Source organism: Rhinichthys klamathensis, unplaced genomic scaffold (assembly GCF_029890125.1).
Source record: "Rhinichthys klamathensis goyatoka isolate OS25496 unplaced genomic scaffold, OSU_Roscu_1.1 h1tg000481l_1, whole genome shotgun sequence".
NCBI classification, from domain to species: Eukaryota; Metazoa; Chordata; class Actinopteri; order Cypriniformes; family Leuciscidae; genus Rhinichthys; species Rhinichthys klamathensis.
Genome location: NW_026606968.1, coordinates 598,871 through 625,407, shown reverse-complemented (window position 1 = coordinate 625,407; position 26,537 = coordinate 598,871). Strand labels below are relative to the sequence as shown.

The 26,537-nt window shown below is 39.9% G+C and overlaps 1 protein-coding gene across 50 annotated transcripts in view; it reads left to right on the top strand.

Moving 5' to 3' along the window:
- The window catches only part of LOC130072179 (protein NLRC5-like), a 912,375-nt gene that overhangs the window by 352,622 nt on the left and 533,216 nt on the right, over positions 1 to 26,537 (top strand). For 6 of the 50 annotated variants that reach the window (XM_056237191.1, XM_056237193.1, XM_056237192.1 and 3 more), the window contains exons 10-11: positions 6,861 to 6,974; positions 8,879 to 9,004. The exons of 43 other annotated variants lie outside the window; for them this stretch is intronic. In XM_056237191.1, the coding sequence (XP_056093166.1) occupies positions 6,861 to 6,974; positions 8,879 to 9,004 (240 nt within the window). The remainder of the gene's footprint in view (positions 1 to 6,860; positions 6,975 to 8,878; positions 9,005 to 26,537) is intronic. One more of the 50 variants, XM_056237189.1, reaches the window with a different exon arrangement.

The window sequence follows — 26,537 nt, the reverse complement described above, 5'->3', positions numbered from 1 at the left end:
TGAGTGTGCAGAAAAGTGTAGGATGTGATGTCATATCAAAACAAAAAAGATTTCGTTTGGAAAAACTGGCTACAGTAGTTCGTAAAAGTCTAAAAGGAAAGAAAAAGAATAAATAGGTTCAAATGGTTATGGGTGCTGCTCTTATATATTTCTCTCTCTGTCTTTTTTCATTCCTGTTTCTTCTCCCCTCTTTTAACATGCAAACCTTAAGAGTTAGTACTTTAAACATTAGTGGTGCGAGGAATAGAGAGAAACAAGGCTTATTAACTGAGTTCCTTAAGCTCAAAGAATCGCATGTAACATTTTTACAAGAAACTCAAGACAGATTGGGGATTGTGTTGGGAGGGCAGTTACTCTTTAAGTCATGGAACAAGTTTAAGTGCTGGGGTAGCCATACTTTTTTCACCTTACCTCAATGTTGATATAGTGTCAAAAGTAGAATTAGAAAAAGGTCGCCTTGTTGTAAAAACAAAAATTGATGAATATAATTTCATATTTGTTCATATTTATGCTCCAAACAGAAGTGCAGATAGAATAATTCTATTTAAAAAACTGAGTGAATATTTGAAAAATGTGAATGCAGATGATTTTCTAATATTAGGAGGTGACTGGAATAGTACAGTTGATTTTACTTTGGATAGGAATAATACTGAACCAGATTTTGAATCGCCCGCCTTTCTAAAGAAAATTATTTTTCAAAATGATTTGTTGGATGTGTGGAGAGAGAGGAATTTAAAAGTTAAACAATACACTTGGATAAAAATTTCACAAGAGAGAATAAGTGCAGCTAGATTAGATAGATTTTATGTTTGTAAAAAAGCTAATAACAGGATTGTGGCTGCGAACATTGTGCCATGTTGTTTTTCGGACCATCATTTTGTTACTTGCAATTTGTCTTTGTCACAGACTCAGTGCAAAAGTGAAAATTGAATGTACGTTTGTTACAGGAGAAAGATTTCATTGAAAGATTTAAATACTTTCGGGGGTCTTGGGTTTCACAGAAAGGTGAATATGAAAACCTAGTTCAGTGGTGGGAATTGGGAAAAACACAAATTAGAATTTTTTGTCAACAGTTTTCTTCGTTCTCTACAACACAGATTAAGAAAAAAATTATGAATTAGAAAAGTAAATAGTAAAGATGACATCTAATATGGTGCAGCACTCAAACACTGTGATGGAGAACTTCTGTGAGAGGAAGAATGCACTGAACTCTCCACTGCAAGGGCAAGCTAAGGGAGCACTTATAAGGGCACGGCTTCTGTCAGTCCATGATATGGATGCTCCAACTACATATTTTTTTAATCTGGAAAAAGTCTCAAAAAAGCAGAGTGTAATGCATTGTCTGACATTCCCAGATGGGTCTAAAACATCTGACCCAAAAAACATGAGGAAAATTGCTGTGGACTTTTATTCAGAATCTTTTAGAGCTGAAAAGTGTGATTCGCAGAGGACATCGGACTTGTTTGAGCAACTTCCGACTCTTAATGGAAAGCAACGTGCAAGTTTGGACAGTGTTTTTTCTTTTCAAGAATGGACTGAAGCTGTACAACAGTTGAAGCCTGGTCGTGCTCCAGGTACTGATGGTCTGCCGGGGGATTTCTATAAAGCCATGTGGGGAATCATAGGTAAAGACTTTTATGAAGTTGTACAGAAATGCTATGAGGAGCAGAATCTTCCAGGAGCTGTCCGAGGGCTGTCCTTGTTCTTATTCCCAGAAAAGGAGACATAAGTCTCATGAAGAACTGGAGACCCGTTTCCATTCTCACTACTGACTATAACATTCTGGCAAAAGTTTTGGTTAATAGATTGAAGTGTGTTTTGGGTGATATCATTCATAAAGATCAATCATACTGTATTACAAATAGATCTATTTACTATAACATCTATCTAGTGAGAGATTTATTAGATTATTGTAAATTAAATGGTATCAATTTAGGTCTTCTGTCGTTAGACCAAGAGAAGGCTTTTGATCGTGTAGATCATGAGTATTTATTTAAAATATTAAAGGTTTTTGGTTGTGGTGATGGGTTTCTTTCCTGGATTAGGGCTTTGTACACAAATGCTTCATGTTTATTACAAATTGGAGGAGGTTTAAGTCCACCAATACAAATGCAAAGGGGAATCAGACAGGGTTGTCCGTTGTCTGGCCAGTCGTATGCAATAGCAGTTGAACCTTTGTTGTGTTTATTTAGGAAAAATGTGTCTGGTATATGTGTAGGTAACAGTATCTATAATGAAATTAAGCTGACAGCAAATGCAGACGATATCACTGTGTTTGTTAAGAATCAAAAAGATGTAAATACATTTTAGAAGTGTCTTTGTTTATATGAAAAGGCATCATCTGCCAAGTTAAATTGGAGTAAAACGGAAGCTTTGTGGTGTCTTGAACATTCAACAGAGGTCTTACCAGTTATTCCTGAACATGTCAAATGGGGGGAAATAGGATTTCAATTTCTAGGGATTTATTTAGGAAGTGAAGAGTTTAAAACAATAATTGGGAGAATGTAAAGGATAAAGTATGTGCTAGGTTATCTAAATGGAACTGGTTGCTGCCTCGACTATCGTATAGGGGAAGAGTGCTGGTTATCCACAGTTTAGTGGCGTCTACCCTGTGGCACAGGCTGAATGTCCTGGACCCACCAATGGACTTTTTTGTAGAGATCCAGAGAGTTCTTGTTGACTGGAAAGCACTGGGTGAAAGAAGCTGTTCTGTACCTACCAGTTCATGAAGGAGGACAAGGCCTAATTGAATTAAAATCCAGGTATGCAGCTTTTCGTCTAAAGACTGTCCAAAGGTTTCTTCACCATCAGGACCAGAACTGGATGGAAGTGGCGTGTGCCCTCTTGAGGAGGGTTGGTCGTCTGGGTCTGGACAGACATCTGTTCTTAATGAACGTGAAGAACATGGACCTTAACGGACTTACGTCTGTTTATGCTTCAGCTTTACAAGTGTGGAAAGAGTTAACGTTTGGACAATGGAAGAACCTTTGTTCTTTAACGGTCTGTTGTCTATTGAACTACTGAATTCAGTCACTCTACGTAATAATCTGATAAAAGCTGGCATTTGTAAAATTGGACATTTAAAGATTAACAACCAGTGGATTACAGCAGAAGAATTGCATCTTAAAACAGACATTCGGTCTCTTCGAGTTCTTCAAAGACTGCTGGCAGAAATAAAGAATCTTTTGCATCTTCAGTTGTTGTTACATTTGGAGGAATTTGATGGATTATTCCCTGAAATGCGTGTGTCTGCAGAAGTGGGAGATTGGGAACAGACTGAAGGGAGTCTACTGACTTGTAGAACACCTGAACCTGGAAACTTTGAACTTTTTTCCAAGAAAGCCCTGTACATGATTTGTGTTAAAGCTCTTAATCTAAGAGCTCTGGACAAAGTGATTGAGTCCAAATGGATTGGAGAAGCTGAGCAAGGATCTTCCAGAAAGGTAGTTGGAGGTCCCTGTACAAGAAGCCCATTGAAAAAAGACTAGGGGATTTTCAGTGGCGGATTGTACATCGGGCAAGAGCCACAAACAGGTACAAAGCACATCTGGATCCTTTGCATAGTGTAGACTGTAGTTTCTGTGGGGAATCTCAAACTGTTCATCATCTTTTTGTTGAATGTTCAAGACTAAGTGAACTTTTTTGGTTGTTAAAAAATGTTTGCCAAAGGTTAGGTTTTTTGTTTACTAATGGTTTGTTTATATATGGGCCAAAATATAGGGCTACAAATAAACAAAAAGTAGTATTATTGAGTTTTATTTTTGGTAAAGCAAAGATGTCAATCTGGTTAACCAGGAAAAACAGGACTCTTCATTAGAGTAGATCCAGTGCAGATGTTACAAGGTTTTATAAAGGGTCGTTTGATGCTGGAGTTTGCTTATTATCCTCACTATCCTCTCCGTATGGAGGATCCCTTTCCCACTTTACAGATAAAGCGCTGTGAATTCCGGCTCGCGTACCCCGAAGTGATAAAATAAAACAAAATTCTGTATCAATTTATAGGCAAGAAAAGTAGTTTGTTTAGGCTGGGTTGTATGAATTACAAACCTGCGCACATAATTTAAAAAGCACATAACTATAGAATTCTGAATGAGCATGTGAACGCCGTCAGCGTTAATCACAGGTTCGCGTTTAAAGTCTGATCATTTCGACGGAGGTGAATCAATCAAAGTTAACTTTAGCTGGAAGTAACATTATTCAAGAACCGCTATAACGCCAAAACAATCTGTTACCTTAAATTATATGTTTATCTCTGTAAAGCTGCTTTGAAACAATCCATTGTTAAAAGCGCTATATAAATGAAGATGACTTGACTTGACTATTATGAATTGGTAAATGATATTGAGACCTTTTTTTGATGTGGGGAACAGAAGGTGTGATGTGTAAGCCCAATGAAGGGCAAGGTTATCAGATAAGCTTTGGAGTGTTATAAAAGATAGGTTGAGTTGTTAAATTTTACATTATTATTTGTACTTATTTTTTTAAAAAAAAATTTTTTAAGGCGTTTGTTTCTTTGTGTTTTGGAATATTTAATGTAAAATAAATTAGATTTTAAAGGTCTCTCTCTCTCTCTCTCACTCACTCACTCACTCACTCTCTCTCTCTCTCTCTCTCTCTCTCTCTCTCTCTCTCTCTCTCTCTCTCTCTCTCTCTCTCTCTCTCTCTCTCTCTCTCTCACTGCTGCGAATGTAAATGTGGGGATTAATAAAGTTGATCAGGAGCTGGTCAGGGACACACAGTCTCATGCAGGGCTGAGAGATGTCGTCTATGATGAAGTCAGCTTAGCTCACGTCTCCTCGATGGTGTCCAGAGGACAGTCCAGGATAAAGCTGGCCCTCTTTACCAGTTTATTAAGCCTCTCTCTCTCCTCTCAGTGCTTCAGCTCCCCAACACACACCGCATGAAGAGCGCAGAAGACACACAGTGTCACAGAGGGTAAAAAAGACGCGAGTGTTTAACGCAAAAAACAACAACATAATTTACCACTTTATTTACAAAATATTAATCTCTAACGCGCGTTCACGCAACAACGTCTGCTCTCACACGCATGCGCCGTGGTGCTCTCGTGAACGCGCGTCTCTGTTTACCTCTCTCTCTCTCGTCACACATAGAAAGTGAAAGTTAGTTCTCCTGTCGCCATTTTAAGCAGGAAAAATAGGAATACGACACGGGGAAAACAGCATCAAAGTATATGAACGTTTAAGAAGGAATTTCCGTGTATCTATATAATGTTAAAGCTGGAGGATTTGAGATCATGTATCTTGTAAAAGTTGAATCAAGGTGAGTGTTCATGTGTGACTTCCTCATATTAATATGAATCTCTGGAGGACATTTTAAGTGATTGATTGTTTGACATAAAATATTTAATTACGGGGTTCTTTCACTTCAAGGTTTCTTTTAGGTTTGGTGATGTTTGTGATTCTTCAGAAGTTTAACTGCAAATGTGTAAACATGCATAGGCCAAATCACCTCAAAGACAAACGCCTTTTAAAAAAATCGGGCCAGAGTCTGTCGAGGCGGGTCGGGGTTTGTTTTCTTTCACCCGAACATGTTCAGCGTTTCTCGGTGTCCGTTAATTTTCATAAATTCTAAATGAAACGGCCGACTTGTTTGTGTGTGTGTGTGTGTGTGTGTGTGTGTAATTATGAGCTTGAGTTAAAGCACACTCTCAGAAAAAACGTACTTGCTGTCACTGTGGCTGTACCTTTTCAGAAGGTGCACCTTTACCTAAAGAGTGCATATTAGTCCCTCAAAGGTGCATATTGGTACCTGAAGACTGAAAAAAAATTTGTTTAATGTTATTTTTTTTATTTTTTTATTTTTCTTTATTCATTTTTTATGATAATTTCGTAATGTTTTTTTTTTATGAAGTCAGACAGTGTTTGTACATGTGTGCTGAGCAGAGAGCTCCTTGAGTTATATTTTGGGGTACAGTATGTCTGCAATGCAATGTTCACTGAGACAGTTGGCATGCTCTTTGCAAGAAAAGGAATGTTTCAACTGATGCAAATGTACCATTTGTATACCACTAATGTATACACTGAAGAAATAGTTTCTTAATGTGCATTAGGAGTGGATTGTGCCATGTTTAAGAAATGTTTGATAAATCTAGAATGAAGACCTCCTCTCATGTAGCCTTATTGTTATATGCCTGTTTCTCTCTGTCTGACATGACACGTTTAAATAATAAATCTATTGGCAAAAGTAACTGGTGTAGCTTCCGTGATTCAACAATGATGGGGGAAGCATGATTTTCAAGTCTACCGTACCAAAAGTGTACATATTAGTACCTAACTGGTACATACCATAATATGATATTAGGACCCTTTTTGTCCCAGTGACAGCTTTTGTACCTTTTTTTTTCTGAGAGTGCAGTCACACGATCCTTTTCCCACACACTCCAGACATGTTCAGCTAAATTATGAATGATGTTTAATTTAATCATTTAATGTAGTGTGTGAATGTTTCTTCATCAGAGTCAGTGGAGGAGATCAAACTCATCAGATTCTCCTGCATCTTCATCATGGCTGATTCACAAGCATCCAGAGATGGAGATTTCTCTCCAGGACGCAGGTACTTTCAACAAACACAGTTAAATATTGTGTCACATCTCAGAAAAAGTTACAAACCCCACAGACACACAGATCAAAGAAAGTTTACAGGAAAAAATATATCTTTTACCTATTTTTGCCTGTGTTTTTGTTTTGAAACTAACATGAAATATTAAATAAAAAGATCATAAAGTTTCCTCAAAGTGCTTTAAGGATGAAAGATGAATGTGTTTTTATTAATATGGTTCCTCTCATAAAGAATGAACACAGTAATCTAGAGGATTAAACTGAATCTGTTCTGTGTTCCAGTTCAGTCCAGCAGAAGAGCTCAAACCCAGAGTCCAGCTGTGTGTCTGTGAAGAGTGACGCCTCTATGGATCATCCACCAGTGTTTAAGAGTGGAGACAAACGGCCTAATCTCAGGTATATCATTTCTATAAAAGGTTTGCTTATAGTATGACACTTTTAAATTAGATGCATAATTTATCTCAGTCAGTCAGTCTAACACTAGCAATGACATCAAGTAAATGTGAGCTGAGGTTTCTCCACCTTTATATAATGGAGTCGGTGTAGAATTGAGCAGATTTTTGTAAGCGCTGGTTCAGATTTGTTGAGAGCTTCACAGTGTCTGGTCAGAACAGTGATGTTTCACAGCAAGATACCGTTACTAGAGTACAGTAAGCTGGTTTATCTTTAAAGGGGTCATATAATGGTACATGCACTTTTACAAGTTGATTGTACTGAAATGTGTGTTGGCAGTGCCTTTACACAGCCATCAATGATAAAAATCCATCCAGTGTTTTTGTTTTAATCTCCTTATATGTTTTCCCCTGCCTCAAATCGAGCCGTTCGACCGTGTGACGTCACACGCTCGGAAGCCCCTCCCGCGATTGTTGATTGACAGCCGGGTTTCAACACAGACCCACCCTCGCTCGTGAGAGCTGTCAATCATAGTCTGCGCGGACCGGCGCGGTCATTGTTGATATGCTGGAGCACTGTCTATGAGCAGAATGGCGTCTAAGCGATTGTGGTGTTCTGTTCTTGGGTGTAATAACGAACACAGTCATTTTAATGTTCCTAAATCCGAACCGCCGAAGACGCAGTGGCTGAGTTTGTTTTCGAAGGGAATATTCCCCACGAGCAACGTCAATGCTCTCATGTTTGCGCGAATCATTTCACACACCAGACTGCTTTATAAACCAGGGTCAGTATAAAGCTGGATTTGCTAAGAAGCTGCTCATGAAAGGATCGGTACCATCTATTCGTGTTCCTGCTGAACCTCTAGAACAACTGAAGTGAGTGTAACGTTTTATTAAACTTTATATTAATATTTATATTAATCCTTGCAAATCGCTAGCTGCACGCTCCACAATGAATGCGTCTAAGGTTTACACTCAGGGTACATTACGGCATGTTTTCTATGTATGACGTTCTCAATATAATGCATAATCCCACGTTTATACTGAACAACGCGTTATGGTTATTGTGTTATTGTGTTACAAACGGTGTACGCCAGAGCCGGCTCTGGTGTATGCACAGAACAGAGAGGCGGAGTCAGCACAGCTCATTATCATTTAAAGGCATATGCACTGAAACGGTGTGCTGAAAACAGAGCTGTTTTTGACCAGGTAAAATAAGTGTTTTCTTACAATACTAATGAGAATTTTTAATTAAAGTATATTACAAACTTTTAATTTAGACCCTAAAGAATCATGTTAGCTTGTACAAAAATGGCATTATATGACCCCTTTAAGCTCAGCAACACATTGGTCTCTTTAGTCGGTTGAGTCTTCGTCCTCCATTGTGCCGTTGAGAAGAGTCGTCTGATCGCGGTTGATGTTCACCTGAGTTTAAATTAATCTATAATTCTATAGTTGTTTTGAATTTGTTTGTTTTCAATTCCTAATATTACAGGGTTTGTTTCAGTTGCTTCAGTTGCTTAATGTGGTAAAAATAAATTCTCTGAAGCGGATTTACACAAACTGAGAAAGTCAAAAAGTGTTAGGTTGTGCCCTGTTCTGTAATTCTATAGTTGCTTTCAAATTGTTTGCTTTGAATTCCTAATTCTTAATATTACGGGGGGTGGTGGGGTGGGGGGGGGGTTCTCAGTTGCTTTTTTTTTTTTTTAATCATGCTTAACATTTGCAAACCAGTAAGTTAATTTCTCAAAATAATTATAATCAAAGTTTGACACAGTGCAAAACACACTGAGTTACAGACGCTAAAGCAAAAGTGTTACAACACTCCCTGGTGTTTCCTAAGACAGAAGATTCCTGTAAAAGTGCACAAAGTTTATAAGTGTGTATGGTTTTTTTTATTTTACTTAGTTTTGAAACCAGTTCAGTCCAGCAGAAGAGACAAAAACCAGAGTCCAGCTGTGTGTCTGTGAAGAGTGACCGCTCTATGGATGAGCCACTAAAGTTTAAGAGTGGAGACACACGGCCTAATCTCAGGTATATCATTTCTATAAAAGATATGCTTATAGTATTCTATTTTAATTAAATTGTTAATATACAGCATTTTAATGATTTGGATTTGAACCAAATAATTCTAAGTTAAAATCCTGTAAGTTTCAGTCTATTAATGATGATCATTGTGCTCTTGTGTAAAGCTCTATGTATTGTATTGTTAATACATTCACACACTGTAAAAGCTGTTGGTCTGTTACTCAGTTAATGACACAATTACATCAATATCAGTGTGTCTGATTCTTTACCCTCTTCATTCTGATTTAAGGTCAAATCTTCCATCCAGACCAGTTAAAAACAAAACTGTGTTCAAGCCTGTGATTCAACCACAAGACTTTAATGAAAGCATGTGTCCTGGTTTCAGGTAAAATGCAGGACTTTTGTTGCTGTTGTTTAATTTTAGGTGTTTCAATCCACATCACACATCACTCAAACACATGATTAATGATTTAAACATTTCAGAACGCTAATGATGTTCTGTGTACCATAAATATATTTTTTTATAATTTATGTCTATTGACTTCTCTGACTTGTGTAATAATGTGGTATTTTAATCTTACAGCCATGAATCTAAACCTGCTGAAGTCCTCAACACACTGAGATCAAATCTGAGACAGAAGTTTGAGTGTGTGTGTGAGGGAATATCAAAGCAGGGAAACCCAACACTCCTGAATGAGATCTACACAGAGCTCTACATCACAGAGAGTGGAAGTGGAGAGATCAATAATGAGCATGAGGTGAGACAGATTGAGACACAGTCCAGGAGAGCAGAAACAGAGGACACACCGATCAAATGCAGTGACATCTTTAGACCTTTACCTGGACAAGACAAACCCATCAGAACTGTGCTGACAAAGGGAGTCGCTGGCATTGGAAAAACAGTCTCTGTGCAGAAGCTCATCCTGGACTGGGCTGAAGGGAAAGAGAATCAGGACGTCCAGCTCATATTCCCACTCGCTTTCAGAGAGCTCAACTTGATGAAGGACAAAACACTCAGTCTTTCAGATCTTCTTCATCGCTTCTTCCCTGAAAGCAGAGAAATGGCCATATCCAGTGATGAGTATAAAGTGCTGTTCATCTTTGATGGTCTGGATGAGTGTCGTCTGTGTCTGGATTTTCAGAGCGATGTGAGGTTGTGTGATGTGACTGAATCCGCCTCAGTGGACGAGCTGCTGACGAACCTCATTGTGGGGAATCTGCTTCCCTCGTCTCTCATCTGGATCACCTCCAGACCAGCAGCAGCGGATCTCGTCCCCTCTGAGTGTGTCCATCGAGTGACAGAGGTACGAGGCTTCAGTGACACACAGAAGCAGGAATACTTCAGGAAGAGAATCAGTGATCAGAGTCTGGCCCACAGGATCATCTCACACCTGAAGTCCTCAAGGAGCCTCTTTATTATGTGCCACATCCCAGTGTTCTGCTGGATCTCAGCCACTGTTCTAGAGGAGATGTGCAGTGGAGCAGAGAGAGGAGAGATTCCCAAGACTCTCACTCAAATGTACACACACTTCCTGCTCATTCAGACCAACATCAAACATGAGAAGGACTATGAGAAGAAAGTGAAAGATGAAGACATGATTGTCAAACTGGGGGAACTGGCGTATCGGCAGCTTGTGAAAGGCAACCTGATCTTCTATGAGGAAGACCTGAGCGAGTGTGGCATTGATGTGGCAGAAGCATCAGTTTACTCAGGATTGTGCACTCAGATCTTCAGAGAGGAGTTGGGCTTGTGTCAGGGGAAAGTCTTCTGCTTTGTTCATCTGAGCATTCAGGAACATCTAGCAGCTCTATATTTGCATCTCTCCTTTATCAACAATAACATCAATGTGTTTGACCAGATTACCAAACCAACTAATGGAGGCAAAGTGTCCCTATCTGATCTCCATCAGAGAGCTGTGGATGAGGCTTTACACAGTAGAAATGGGCATCTGGACCTTTTCCTTCGTTTCCTTCTGGGTCTGTCAGTGAAGTCTAATCAGAGTCTCTTACAAGAACTAAAGACACAGACAGCAAACAGCTCTCACAACAATGAGGAAACAGTTGACTATATTAAAGAGAAGATCAGTGAGAATCCCTCTCCAGATAAATACATCAATCTGTTTCACTGTCTGAATGAACTGGGTGATCTTTCTCTAGTGAACGAGGCTAAGGCCCTGTCCCATTTCTCCCCCCTTAAAACTTCCACTTTGAGTGCCCTCGAAAGTAATGTCCCCTCAACGAGGGAAGTGGAGTTGAAGATCTTTCCCTGTGAAATGGGACACCACTATATGCAAATTAGCGCGGCAATCCTCAATACGTCACGCGCAGCGTCAAAGTGTCTACTACTTCTACTACTATTTTTATTCATAAAATTGCCGGTTCCAGTTGTTGTGTTGCCTGTTGTGTGGGCTGTTTTCGTTTATCTACATCTGATGAATCAACAGAGAAGACATGTGGAATATAGAAGACGCATTTCCGGTAATTTTGCCATATATTTGTTTGTATCTGATCGTTTAGAAGCGCACACAAAACCCAAAGTTTGCTTGTCTAACGTTAGTTGCAATCCGTTTCCGAACGCGCGCGCGCCGCCATGGGAACCGTGGCAACGTCTCTTGCGCGGATCATTGTGCTTTTAGTAGCTGTTTTTACCACCAACGTCCCGCAATTTAGAAACCGCAGACACTGCACTTTACAACAATCACCGATTGTGCTCAGTGCTGATTCTGACGTTAGGTTTGGGTTTAGAGAGAAATGACAGCGCGCTGTGAAGGGAAGATGATGCGCTAGACGAACGCGGCTAGTTTTGAATAATTTTACCTCACATATCTTCTTTTTATAATCCTTGGAAGCCAAAATCGAAAATAAAATTAGATTAACTAACTTACCCAGATCAGATGTATATTTGATTTGCTTTTGAAGCACTCGGCAGATATCATATGAACATCGTCAGATAGCTTCGTGAAATATTTTCTAACATTAGTGTTGAAAACTCAACAGTCCATTGGATGTGCATCAAACTAACATATTCCAACATATTTCGACATTTTAACATGCGTATTTGCGAAAATATACTTAAAATAAAATTGTTCCTTTCCAGCGGTGTCCGCCATCTTAGTTGAAAAATTTGACCGGCTCGCTGAGTTCGCAAGGTATCCTGGGTAATTTCATCTTCCACTTCGTTTTAAGCCTGCATCGGACCGCACTATGTTTTGAGGGTTGATTTTAAGGGGAGAATAGCACTCCCCCTTGCTCTTTGGAGTATTGGGACACCCTACCCCTACACGAGAACGCGCAAAAACAAGGGTTAGGGCAGAAATCTAGGGTAAGGGGAGGTATTGGGACGCAGCCTAAACCTCATACGTCTGGAGGATTACGTGCTGTGAAACTCTCCTCGTCTCAGTGGTCAGCTTTAGTGTTTGTGTTGTTGTCCTCAGAGGAGACACTGCAGAGGTTTAACCTGAGGAGCTTAATTGGATTCAGAAATGATGGGTAAGTAACACTGAGTGCAATCATTACAGTCTAAAACATTATGAACAAAGAGAAACTCAGAGATCAGAGGTGTTTAAATCACGGGGCACAGACTGATTTCTGGGATATTGATCATAATTTGCGGGTGTTTCTCAAACCGTGGCTGTGTCCTAGTAAGGCTGCATATCTCGACTGCCACGTCATCAAGCGCCTCTGAAGGCCGTCTCAGTTTGAAGGATCTTTTGAACACAGACTTCATTTTGTGTCTTTAATTCAGATCATTCTGAAGGATGCATCAAGTGTGTCCTTCCTGTTCTTCAATCTCCCACAATCCTTTGCAAACATTTTAATTCATGTAAAAGAACTGATGGAAAACGAGTCGGCACTGAGTTTATCTGAGTTCATTATGAAATGTAAGACACAGATAATGTATTCGGAGATGAAGGCATACATGTTATCTTATGTTTCTGTGTAAATGAATCACTGAACACTAAACTGACAATAATGTAAGACACTGGGAGACACAGACGGCTGTCGTTCACTGTATTACGGTAATAAAACAGCAAGTTAATATAAAGATATTTAATAGAAAGTATTTTTCCTAAATGAAGTTTTAATAGTAACAGCAAGTGGACGTCCGCGGATCCTCCTGATGATGATAATGACGTCACGCGGACGGCCAAAGTAAACTTGATAAAACAGTGAATGTCCTTGATGGCGTTCCTGGAGGCGTTCAGCTCTTCACAGCGGCTCTTCAAAACTGGCTGTAAAACATAAATCTGCATTGTTTATCCTTTTGATCTTTCATTCAAAAAATTGCCCAAAATCTAATCTTTCATCGAAGTTAAAGAATTGAAAGTGTGGGGGAAATCACATTATGAAACAAATGCTTTTCTCCAAAACATGTTGGCCACAATTATTGGCACCCTTTTATTAAATACTTTTTGCAATCTCCTTTTGACAAGATAACAGCTCTGAGTTTTCTCCTGTATCGTCAAAGCTTTATTAAGGACACACATGGTCCAAACACAAACAGTTACACAACATAAACAGTAACAGACAAATACAAACAAAAAAACAACCCAATATGACATGTTTCCATATAGGCTAAAACACCAATGGTTCCACATACTAGAGGAGAACCTGACTGAACTCAGGGCCGGATTCGTCAATGTTGAAATGATGCTGTTTGCAGAATCTAATAACCTACACATACATCTGTACATGAGATTGTGCAGAACAGCAGAACAGGTGCACACGCCAACACTGACAAACATTTGCACTACTCCATCGTGGCTCCTATAACGCCTGATGAGTTTGGAGAACACCTGACCTGAGATCAGAGACCATTCCTGCATACAGACTCTCTCCAGATGGGGACTTTCAATTCTTCAGCTATTTTCTTACAGCCTCTTTCTATTTTGTGATGCTCAACAATCTTTTGACGCACATCAGGGGCCGTATTCACAAAGAATTTTATCTTACCACTAGGAGTACTCCTAAATCGCACTAAAATATTTTAGCTAGGAGTTTTCTCTTAAAAGTTATTCACAACGCCTTTCAGACCTACTCTTAGTAAGGAAAAATTACAACTCCTAAACTAAGAGTGAGTCTTCGTTTCTATGGATGACGTCACTTCTCATGCACGAGCTTCCTCGCAATGATCACGGTGATTGGTTGTTAGATGACAGGGCCATCATGCGGAGCATAACACAGACGCAACAAATCATGTCCTACACAAAATAATAATAGTAATTAGGGATGTCCCGATCAGGTTTTTTTGCCCTCGAGTCCGAGTCCGAGTCATTTGATTTTGAGTATCTACCGATACCGAGTCCCGATCCGATACTTATATAATACATAAAAAAAGAATAAAGAAGAGAGAAAAAACAGATCCAGGATGTTCCTTATTTTTTATTTAATTCACCTTATTTTAACATTCAACAACTCTGTTAACAAACAGAGCACTTCTGTGAGGTAGCTTGAACAATCAAGTAATAAATAACATAAAATCTTCACTTTTTGACTTTAGTGCAACAGTGAATATAGAAAAAGTCTAATATAAAAACAAATAGCACCTCAACTTAAAATACCCGGCAGGCATGTAAACAAAAAATAAAAATGTTTTAAAAGTGTATAAAAAATAATGAGAATATATATATAGGCCTACATTAGGGGTGTAACAGTTCACAAAATTTGCGGTTCGGTTTGATACGATACAGCAAAAAGAAAGAAATGCCAGAGAAATTTCCTATTTATTAAAAGAAAAACTATTTTTAAATAATTTTGAGTTTTCCTACATCTTGAAACTTTCAGGTTTATAAATGGGGGTAATCTTTGAAGGATGAACAAATAATGTTTTGGTAATCACATTAAAAATAACATTTAAATATATATTATTTGAGTTTTGAAATGCAATATTAAATCCATGTTTATTCACGGCACAATGTTTCTCCTGGTTCCCAGACTTCCCACGTCAGCGCTGTTTGATCTAATAGAGATCTACGGTTAATAACGGAGAAATGTGAATGCTTCTCTCTAGATCTCGCAGAGATGTTATTACTTCAGTGGCAAATTCAAATGTTTTCTTCACTGGATCTCTCAGCACAGTGTCGCTTGATCTCGCGCTGCACAGATGTTGCTGGTCCGAACTGATAAATGGTCCGTTAAGCACAATATAATGAGAAGCGCAGTTTCGTTCCGCTTTCATTACATTTGCCATTTGATGTTGCGCAACGTTGTGGTGATCGCGCAACGTTGTGGTGGTCGCGCCAGCGCGGATTTTGTCTGCAGGAAAAATGGTCTTAGGAATCGTTCGGTTTGTATGCATACCGAACCGGAAGCCTCGTACCGAAACAGTTCAATAATTACGAATACATGTACCGTTACACCCCTAATTTACATATATCCGAGTCCTGATCGGGAGGTAACGTCCGATTCCGATCGAGTCTGAAACCACGTGATCGGGCCCGATTTCCGATCGCGTGATCGGATCGGGACATCCCTAATAGTAATGTCATCGAAATGCATATATAATGACATGTTTGTGCAGGCCCCAGTGAAGTGTAATTCTAAAAAAGCAGAGAGAGAGAGAAAAGTCATGAATTCAATTCAATTAAATCAAGGTAGCCTAATACCCCAATGAAAACCGCCACTTGCCTAATAATGAAAAACGACACTTGCATTAACACTTGCTTGGTTAATTGACATCATATTAGCCTAAATAGACTACTTAAAGCAAGGAAATGTTGCTCCTATTGAAGTAATGTAACGGTGTGTTCACACCGAACGCGAATAGAGCGTCAAATACGCGTCTATCGCGTCTAGTTAGACGCTTGAACATTCGCTCGAGTTCAAATTTTTCAACTTGCGTGGAAGACATTCGCGGCAAACGCGTCGCCCAATTCGAGTCATTCGCAACGGCCGGCGCCAATGATGCGTCTATTCGCGTCTTTGCATTGACTTTGTATGTAATCTACTCGCGCAAATAATTAAATTCGCGTTCGGTGTGAACACACCATAATAGTTGAATGACGGTGGATTGAACTCGCCAAAACGGAAAAGAAAGCCCAACTGGACGCAGGATCAGTTACTGCTGCTGGCCCAAAAACATAATAAAAGTGAAATTCGGCACTGGGATATCAAGCAAAACTAAGCGTGAGACGTGGGAGAGGATTTGTTCGCAGATCAATGCAGCATTCCCGCTTGTGTCGCGGACCCCGGACGACTGCGAGAGGCGCTGGTGTGCGCTACAGTCCTTTATGAATAGTGAGTTAGGAGTCCTCTCGACTTCTTTTAAGCTGTCCCAGACTTAGGTGCTACTTTTAGGGCTAAAATGCTTCGTGAATTACTCTTAGTGAAAAAAATTAGGAGTCCTAAAGTTAGGAGTGACACGCCCATTATTTTTAGGAGTTGGTCCTAAATTCGCCAGTTAGGAGCTACTTTTAGCCTTAAAATTCTTTGTGAATACGGCCCCAGAACTATATTCTTTGGTTTTACTCATTGTAATGGATGATTAAGGGAATTTGGCCTTTGTGTTTCCTCATATTTAAACTCCTGTGAAACAGAAGTCATGGCTGGACAATTTCATGTTCCCAGTCCTCCTGGTGTGCTAAAAAAGGTAAACATTAATGGGAATATACTTATATTTTACTCGTAAAAAATTCTAGGGGTGCCAATAATTGTGGCCAACGTGTTTTGGAGAAAAACATTTATTTCATAAAGTGATCGAGGCTTCGTGAAACACTTCGAAACACCCCGACACCGTCTCCACGGTGACCCCTAGTGGTCAGAACAGTGTAAATGCAACAATAACCCGGGCCAAACATGCATAAAAAACCCTTTTACAAATCTATTGCAAATGTTTTATTGAAAGTTAAATCTTTCAAATGCAATTATCTAATTATCCAATAAGATTATTAGATGATTAAGATTATATATAAGTGTATATATGTTCTTTTATCAATTGTCAGGGTTTGTTTTGTTAGTTCTATGAATGGCTCAGCTAAACAGGCCAAAAAGACTATGAACTACCATTATTCATTTTAATTATACTAATGTCTAATTAAATAGTCTACAAATGTATAAAACTGATCAGAGATGATGTAAACCCCACAGACACGTGTTCAGTGGTTCTCTGCGCCTCCTCATGATCATGGGTTGACAGAGATCATCAGCGCTGAAACATTGACATTCAAAAGTGTCCCGAAACAGTTGTGACGTAATGAAGCCTCGTTTCCTGAAATCACGTAACTCTGGCAGTTTGATACGCGCTCCGAACCATTGATTCAGAACACACGATCTGTAAAGGCTTGGAAGCTTCATGAAGCAGTGTTTTGAGATGGCCATCACTCCTGCACAGTGCTCTGGCATCTTAACTGCTGCTACACAACGCAACTAGGAGTATGAGCGGTTAAAGATGGCGGCCACATTTCTGGCGCCCAGCGGCCAATAGAGCGTCTATCTCTATATCATGTCTGTGTCACACGGCCCCGATCAGACACTGACGAGTCGACTGAACTAACGTAACGTCTCGAAGTCCGAACCCGAAGACACGAGAGGCGGGAACAGACGTGATGCATTTGAAGTTGCAAAAGAAAGAGCGTCTCGGATCAGGAGGCGAGGGGAACTAACAGAACGCCATAGCCTGAACTTAAGACCCGACTCATCAATCAATTACACGTTTTCGTTTCTTATCATTTGGCTTTGGCTGCATTACCCCATAGTTTATTGTTATTTTTTCAATTGTAATCAACATTTTCGTAAGTACTAAATATATTGGGCCATTTAACATGATGTTTTAATTATGAAATCAACAAAAAGTTTCGTTCATTTTGCTAAACGAGATTCAAAGATCAGAGTCAGTAAAATGATCCAAACTTCCCACTACTAGTGTGTGTGTGTGTGTGTGTCTGTGTGTGTGTGTGTGTGTGTCTGTCTTTCTGTGTGTGTCTGAGTGTCTGTGTGTGTGTGTGTCTGTCTGTCTGTGTGTGTCTGAGTGTCTGTGTGTGTGTGGTCATGTTTATATTACATTGTGACCAAATGTCCCCACAAAGGTGGTAATATCTGAAATCCTTGTCCTTGTGGGGACATTTTTTGGTCCCCATGAGTAAAACAGCTTATAAATCCTAATGAGTGATGTTTTTTGGAAATGTAAAAATGCAGAAAGTTTTCTGTGATGGGTAGGTTTAGGGGTAGGGTTAGTGTGTGTGTGTGTGTGTGTGTGTGTGTGTGTGTGTGATGGGTAGGTTTAGGGGTAGGGTTAGTGTGTGTGTGTGTTAGTGTAAGGGGACAGAATATACAGTTTGTACAGTATAAAAACCATTACGCCTATGGAGAGTCTCCACAAAGATAGTGGACCAGACATGTGTGTGTGTTTCTGTCTGTGTGTTTGTGTGAGTGTGTGTGCGTGTGTGTGTGTGTGTACGCGTGCTTGTGTGTGTGTGTGTGTGTGCGCCAGTGCTGCTGCCCCAGTTAATGTGACTTTATCACAATTAGCTTACTTCTCATTTCAAAAACAACTTGTTTAACACAAAATACTTCTTGATTCATGAAAATATACGCATTTGACAGGACAAAATCTGATATGTCCAAATAGTGTTGTAGTGTAAATGTAGACTAATAGACCTTGACAAGCGACATTGACAAGAGAAAGAGAAACAAATCTGTGTTGCTGAATACAAGGCTTCTACAGTTATAGACACTAAAACAACTTTCCACACGTCCTTTATAAAGCAGTGTTTAATTAAAAACATATTTGAGGGTATTTATGAAGGTATAATGTATTATTTACTTATTTTATGAATTATTATTATTATTGTTAGCATTATTAACTTATTTTTTTATTTTTTTCTATTAGTGTCCCCCAAAACACAGCAGATGAAGTTCTCCAGAAGCTGATGCCTGTGATTACAGCAACTAGATCAGCTGAGTAAGTAACACTGAGAACAAGCATCACTGCTAAAACATTATAACAGTTCTTACTTAAACATTATACATTAATGGTTTAACAAATAATATGAGTGTCACACTTCAGCTTTTAAACCCTCCACCTATCTGACCGGATTAATGATCTACGTATGTTATGAGGGTGAGGAAGGATGAACCCAATAGCAGACAGTAGTCAAGGCAACACGATTTATTAAACAAATAACCGGGAAAACAAAGCCCACGAGGGGGCAAAACAAGACAGGACTACGGTGACTAACTAGACAACGACACTGACAAAACACTAGAAAACAAACAACACTTCAAGAGAAACTAACAATGACTAGACTTTCAATGACTTTCAAAGACAAGACTTTCACAGGGTACTCACAAGTAACATTTGGCAATGAACCAACAAGAGACAGTGAAACACAAGGGGATAAAATAGGGAGACTAATCATGACATGACAGGTGACACAGATAAAGCAATAATGACTAAATCAGGATAACAAGGGGGCGGGGTAAAGAGACGAGACAACGCAAGCACATGGCCCAAACAAATGGCCATGTGCTGCACATGAAACATGGGTCTGCCATGATCCTGCCACAAGACCAGTGAAATCAAAGACAAGATGGCAGAATCATGAGAAAACCCCCACCTTAAGGAGCGGCTTCCAGACGCTCCTCAAGGGGAAACTAAACACAAGACAAGACAGACTGTGACATAGATAAAAACCAACAAAACATGGAAAACACTAACAATGGCAAACAGGAATAAACAATAACAGGGTTCGGGTGAAACATCAAAAACAACATACAAGGCAAAGGAGGTGGAGGAAACACAGAGTTCATGGGGGGAGGTCCAGGGTGGATGGGAGGACTGGGGGTCTTGGGTCCACGGGAGGAGGGCTGAGGACGAGAACTCCGGGCAGGCTTGGACGGGGACACATGAGTAGAGGTCTTGGGAGAAACAGTCCGGGGCTTAGTGAGGACAGGGGAAACAAACGGAAGTCCAGGGACAGTGGGGACAGGAACAAATGGTGAAACAGTCCGGGGACTAGTGGAGACGGGGGAGACCGGGAAAACAGATGGGGATACTGCATTAGAGGGAGCAGCAACAGGCTCAGACATGGAGGACACAGAGGATAAGGTAACGGGACTCCTGACAGGGGACATGGCAGGCGACAGGGCAGGACTGGGTGTAGCGCTCACGGCGACAGGCTCGGGAGCAGCGCTCACAGGACCAGGCGTGGGTCTGACGCTCACTGTGGCAGGCGTGGGGGCTGCGCTCTCAGGGACCGGATCGAGTGCTGTGCTCACAGGGACAGGACCAGGTGCAGCGCTCACGGAGACATGCGTGGGTGCTGCGCTCACCGTGACAGGCTCGGGTGTTGAGGACAAGGCAGGACAGACAGGTTCAAGGATTTTGACAAGACTTGACAAATAATTAGCTAAAGCCTCAGCGGCAATGACAACAGGCATACTTTGACGAGCTGATACCGATCGCAGGACTGCTTCTGCAGCTTGATCGGCCGCAGCTCTCACAGCAGCTGACTTGGGATCGGCGCTCGCTGGAACGGGCTCTGGGACGACGCTCGCTGGAGCGGGCTCTGGGACGGCGCTCGCTGGAGCGGGCTCTGGGGAAGACAGAGACGGAGGACAAGAGGCTCCCTTCTTCCTCTTCTTCTTCTTCTTCCTGGGTCGCGGTGCAGAGGACGTAGCCGGGCTTGTGACCAGTTGCGGAAGCACAGCAGGGACTGCAGTCTCAGTGGAAGAGGACTCCGAAGTCGACTCCCACGACAGCCGTCTCTCTCGTTTGCCAAGTAGACCTTCGGGTCCGGATGACGTCACGGGAGTGGAACCAGCTTGATTCCCCTGGGAAACGACGCCTAGGACACGACCCTCCGGAATCACTGGCAGCTTGACTGGTGGTGAAGACAAGATGGACCCCCGGGACTCCCTCCTCGATAAACAATCCACCACATCAGCGAACGAATGGCAAACCAGGCTCTCCCGTTCAGCCAGGGGTGGAGGAGAGTTGAGACCCGCAATGACCCAACCTATGCCATATTTTCCCAGCACTCTCTCCTAAATAACACAAAACATACATTTATAAATTTTTATTTGTAAATAGAACATTATGCTCAGCATTAGCGTGTGCATCAAAGAGTTTTCAAAGGAAATATAGTTAAAAATCCAAGGGTGATCTTAGCAAAGATGCTTCAGAACTAAAGTAGTTTCTCCAATACTGCTCACTGATTAATTTGACTGCAGCCTTGCTTTTCGCCAGGAGAGGTCGCTGCAACTGAAGCTTCGAGTAATGAACCCATTTTCGAACCAATTGGCTCAAGTGGTTCAGTGCTTCACAAAAGCTTCATTTGGCCATCACTACAAATAACCGGGAAAACAAAGCCCACGAGGGGGCAAAACAAGACAGGACTACGGTGACTAACTAGACAACGACACTGACAAAACACTAGAAAACAAACAACACTTCAAGAGAAACTAACAATGACTAGACTTTCAATGACTTTCAAAGACAAGACTTTCACAGGGTACTCACAAGTAACATTTGGCAATGAACCGACAAGAGACAGTGAAACACAAGGGGATAAAATAGGGAGACTAATCATGACATGACAGGTGACACAGATAAAGCAATAATGACTAAATCAGGATAACAAGGGGGCGGGGTAAAGAGACGAGACAACGCAAGCACATGGCCCAAACAAATGGCCATGTGCTGCACATGAAACATGGGTCTGCCATGATCCTGCCACAAGACCAGTGAAATCAAAGACAAGATGGCAGAATCATGACAACGTAACCGTTTTTATGATATTTGTGTGAGAAATTTATTTTCAAATATATGCATTTATAATTAACATTTAAACAAATGAACATTTATATTTAGACCTTTTTAATATTTATTTTAATTTAATTAAAATGTTAATACATTTATTTAGGTAAAAAAAACAGATGTTTTTTAATGTTTTTCATTTGATCAGTTTTACATAATCTTTCTCCCTCCCATAATCTCTTAGAATAACAGTTAAACTTGCTGATATGTTTAATTCATTGTTTAAAAAAGAGATATTGCACAAATGATATGCACTCATGATCCCTCAGTCTCTCTGCCTATTTCCCCAGTTCAGTTGTTTGTCTCAGCGCAGAGTCTTGTCTAGAGTTCCTGGCATTACTGAGCGTTGTCCTTGTTTTCTGCTATTCCTGGTTTGGAGATCTGCCTGTGTCCTGGGGTGTGTTCCAGAAAGCAAGCTTATCTTACCCTCAAACATACCCTGAACTCTTGCTTGATTAAACCACATTATTTGGTTTTATTGTTTAATTTCATGGTTCACACACCAGACCTTCTCAACAGAGACGAATCCACGAGTCGCCATGGAAACAGACGCTGAGAAAAAGCGCGCCGTACGACTACTTTCTTCTTGTGTTAAATGCTGATTTACATAGTGCATATCGCCTCCTATTTGGTGGTTGTGCAATCATTTTAAAATCTTTTTACATTATAGCGTAGACAATGTCCTGTTGCAAAAAACAAACAAACGTCTGAATGCAGATAAACGATGTGTGAGATGAGCATTAGCTATATATTATAATAAACTGAACATTAGCTTGTTGTAACAGCGCTTTATATAGATATAAGTGTCAGGCCCGCTGGAGCCTCATCAATAGAGACGCATGCGCTGAACACCTCTGGAGTAAACTGACCCTGGATCAGAACCAGCTCCGGAGCTGCTATGGCTACTGATGAGAGAGAGAGCTGTGCGAGAGAGAGAGAATGAAGCTCAGGATTTTATAGGCGATTTGATACACACGATTTTGATGAAATTAGTAGGGATTTTTATTTTAGTTTGAAAACAGAGGAATATCTGCAAATTGATAAAGCCTCTGTGTTGAGGGTTTTACAAACCACCCAAAAACTAAAAGCCCTGGGCTTGATAAAGTCAGTGGAGAGTTTTGAGGAGCTGTGCTTATCAGCGCTGTGATATCAGGCATTTCATTTTTCAGACCTCATTGAGATTACAGAGAGTGCCTTCAGTTGTTTCTATCAAAAGCTAGATCAGTGTTTATATCTGAACTTTAAACTTTTATCCCATTACTTCTATTTAAGCTGTTTCATGCCAACTCTCTCTGGGTCAGCGGCAGCGCCAACACAGATGTAAAGTGTAGCGATGTGATTTAGTCAAAGGTTTAATAGAGGAATTGTAAGAAGATGGTGTGTGTGTGTGAATGGAGATCACAGTATTGTAAAGCTGAATCGGTCAGCTCTACTGTCTTATCTCTCTCTCAGCATATGAGCAGCGCGAGGGCTTTCAGTGCTTCAGTCTCACGCCGCTTCCACACGTCCACTAGACAGGGATATTACGACACTCATAGATAACCACACGCTTCAGCCTCTGTTGGAGCAAGCTGGGTTTCCATGTTTTATGGGGACTTTCCATAGAAATACTGATTTTTATTCTGAACAAACTGTATATTCAATCCCCTAATCATAACTGATGTATTTTAACAAAGTGAACTGATGAGTATTTCTACACATTTCATGTTGACAGCATTATGTTATTTATTGTTTAAGTGTTATATTTATCTCTGGATAAAGGCTTAACCCTTGTGTTTTCTTCATTTGGGGCCGACACTAGTTATCTTTGGGGTCTCCAGGGACCCCAGACAAAAACATTTAATTTTGTAACAGAATCATTTTTTTTTTTTTTTTTTTTTTTTTTACAAATGTAATTTGACTGTAATTTTGATATATTTTAAATTTCTATAAATAAATAAATATTTATTTAAATAGGCTTTTTACAAAAAAACAGCATTTTATGTAAAATTCACTTTATAAAAGACCCAGATTTCTGACTTTCATTCATGGGGATAACATGGATAACTTTATATGGTTTAATGTATGATTTGTGCCCATTTTTTTGGAAAATGCAGTTTTAAAATAAAAAATAATAATTTTAACCACTAGATGGCTATAGAGCTCCACTATTTGCTATTCGACTAACTAAATATATCTTTTCACAAGTTGGATTCAGTTGGATTCATACCTAAATATTATAAAATCACAATTATAACAAAAATAAAATACGTTTGTCAAAGTTTAGCATTTTTGTACTGAAAAATGTTTTCAATAATGTTATGATTAGAATCAAACCTGAACAATGTTACAAAGATACATTTTTAGATTTTATTATTTACAGTTTTTTACAATCACTTTGCTACTATTTTCAGAACCTTGATGTCATTTTTCAAAACTCTAGACACAAAACTCAAAACGATAATCACTTGTAACACAGGCTGTCTAATGTTCAAAACATTGCATTGCGCATTCACATCTTTAAAGAAATCTTGCACTTGCACAATCATTGGTTCAAAAAACAAATTTACTGTGAAATACCATTGAAACATAACTATAGATCACTCACACACAAGCAACCGATAGTTTCACTGTGTCATTGTTCGTACAATCATTAAATATTGTAGAACAAAATAGGTGATACAGGTTTCATTATGGTCTACATGTACAGTAAATACATCTCTGTAAAAGTACTGCAGTAGTAGAGAGAATATTACAGACACAGTGGAATCATTGAACAAAGTTTGTAATATATTGATGCAAAACACTAAAGTACAATCACAACATAGGTTTATTGGAATCAAAGCAAAAATATAAAATATTAGGCTACATCCATGGATATTGTAGTCTAATTGGTTCATGCTCCATGCTAATTGGTGACAATGAATCTCATTATCTTGAAACTTTCATGATTTACTGTAAACGTGGAAGATTGTCAAGTCAAGTCAAGTCACATTTATTTATATAGCGCTTTTCACAATACAGATTGCATCAAAGCAGCTTCACAGTGATAACATGAAAGTAGTACAACACAGTTCAATAATATTGTTGAATATTAAATATCCCCAACTAAGCAAGCCAAAAGCAAGGCGACAGTGGCAAGGAACCAAAACTCCATCAGATTGGATGGAGAAAAAAACCTTGGGAGAACCCAGGCTAGTCAGGGGCCAGTTCTCCTCTGGCTAACAATCATAGGGTTTTAAAGAAGCTTTACAGTAAGTCCATATCAGAGAGTACCTGGAAAAAATACATTTAGTTAATCATGTAATATTTAGGGGATAACATATCGCCGACGTTGAGTCGTCTCTTCGCAGGCGTTGAGTCGTCTCTTCACAGGCGTTGGTCTTCTCATCACAGGCGTTGAGGCATCCGAAATCCCCGTGAGAGGCAGGATACCAAACTGGAGCCTACGAACGCCATTTTTCTCGGGACAAGCGTCCCGAGATAACAGCAGAAAGGCAGATGGGAAATAATTAGCATAGCTGATGTTCATAATGATTTCCATTACACGGGAGTAGGTGTTAGAAAACCATAATCTCACAACTCTCCGTAACCTAAACTCTCCGCAACCCAACCGCAACCATACGGACCGACCCGTTTGTCTATAAGGCTGTCGAGCCCCACTGGTGCGTTAAGCAGTTTCAGTGGCAAACGGTTCCGTATGGCATAGCAGAGGACTAAAAGGTAAGCATTATGTGAATGCTTGACTAAAGAGACACGTCTTTAGTCTAGTTTTAAACTGTGTCAGCGAGTCAGAGCATCGGACCGTATCGGGAAGGCTATTCCAGAGTTTTGGAGCTAAATGCGAGAATGCCCTCCCTCCTTTCGTGGACTTCGATATCCTAGGAATGACCAGAAGCCTTGAATTTAGTGATCTTAGAGAACGCGGTGGATTGTAGGGCGAAAGAAGGTCCGTTAAGTACATAGGAGCTAAACCATTAAGGGCTTTATAGGTCAGTAGTAGTACTTTGTAATTGATACGGAACTTAATAGGTAACCAGTGCAGAGATGATAAAATCGGTGTTATATGATCATATTTTCTTGATCTAGTAAGAACTCTAGCGGCTGCATTTTGCACTAACTGTAGCTTGTTTATTGAGGATGCAGGACAACCAGCTAATAAAGCATTACAGTAATCTAGTCTCGAGGTCATGAATGCATGAACTAACTTTTCTGCATCAGAAACAGATAGCATGTTACGTAATTTAGCAATGTTTCTAAGGTGGAAAAAGGCTGTTCTTGTAACAGATGAAATATGATTTTCGAAAGACAAGTTGCGGTCTAGTATAACACCCAGGTCTTTTACTGTAGTGGAAAAAGTAACAGGGCATCCTTCTATATTAAAGTCGTATTGTAAGAGGTTTTGTGTGTAGTTTTTTGGACCAATAAGTAATACCTCCGTTTTATCTGAATTTAATAGCAGGAAATTACGCGTCATCCAGCATTTTATATCTTTGAGACATTCTGTCAATTTAGATGAGGTAATGTTTTCATCTGGTCGTGATGAAATATATAATTGAGTGTCGTCAGCATAACAGTGGAAATTAATTCCATGTTTTCTTATAATATTACCAAGTGGCAGCATATATATTGAGAATAGCAGAGGGCCTAGCACCGATCCTTGCGGTACTCCGTAGTCTACTGACGTTAACTTTGATTTTCCCCCGTGTAAAGAGACAAAATGATAACGGTCAGATAAGTACGATCTAAACCAGCTTAATGCCTGTCCCTGAACACCAGTGTAGTTTTGTAGTCGATCCAAGAGTA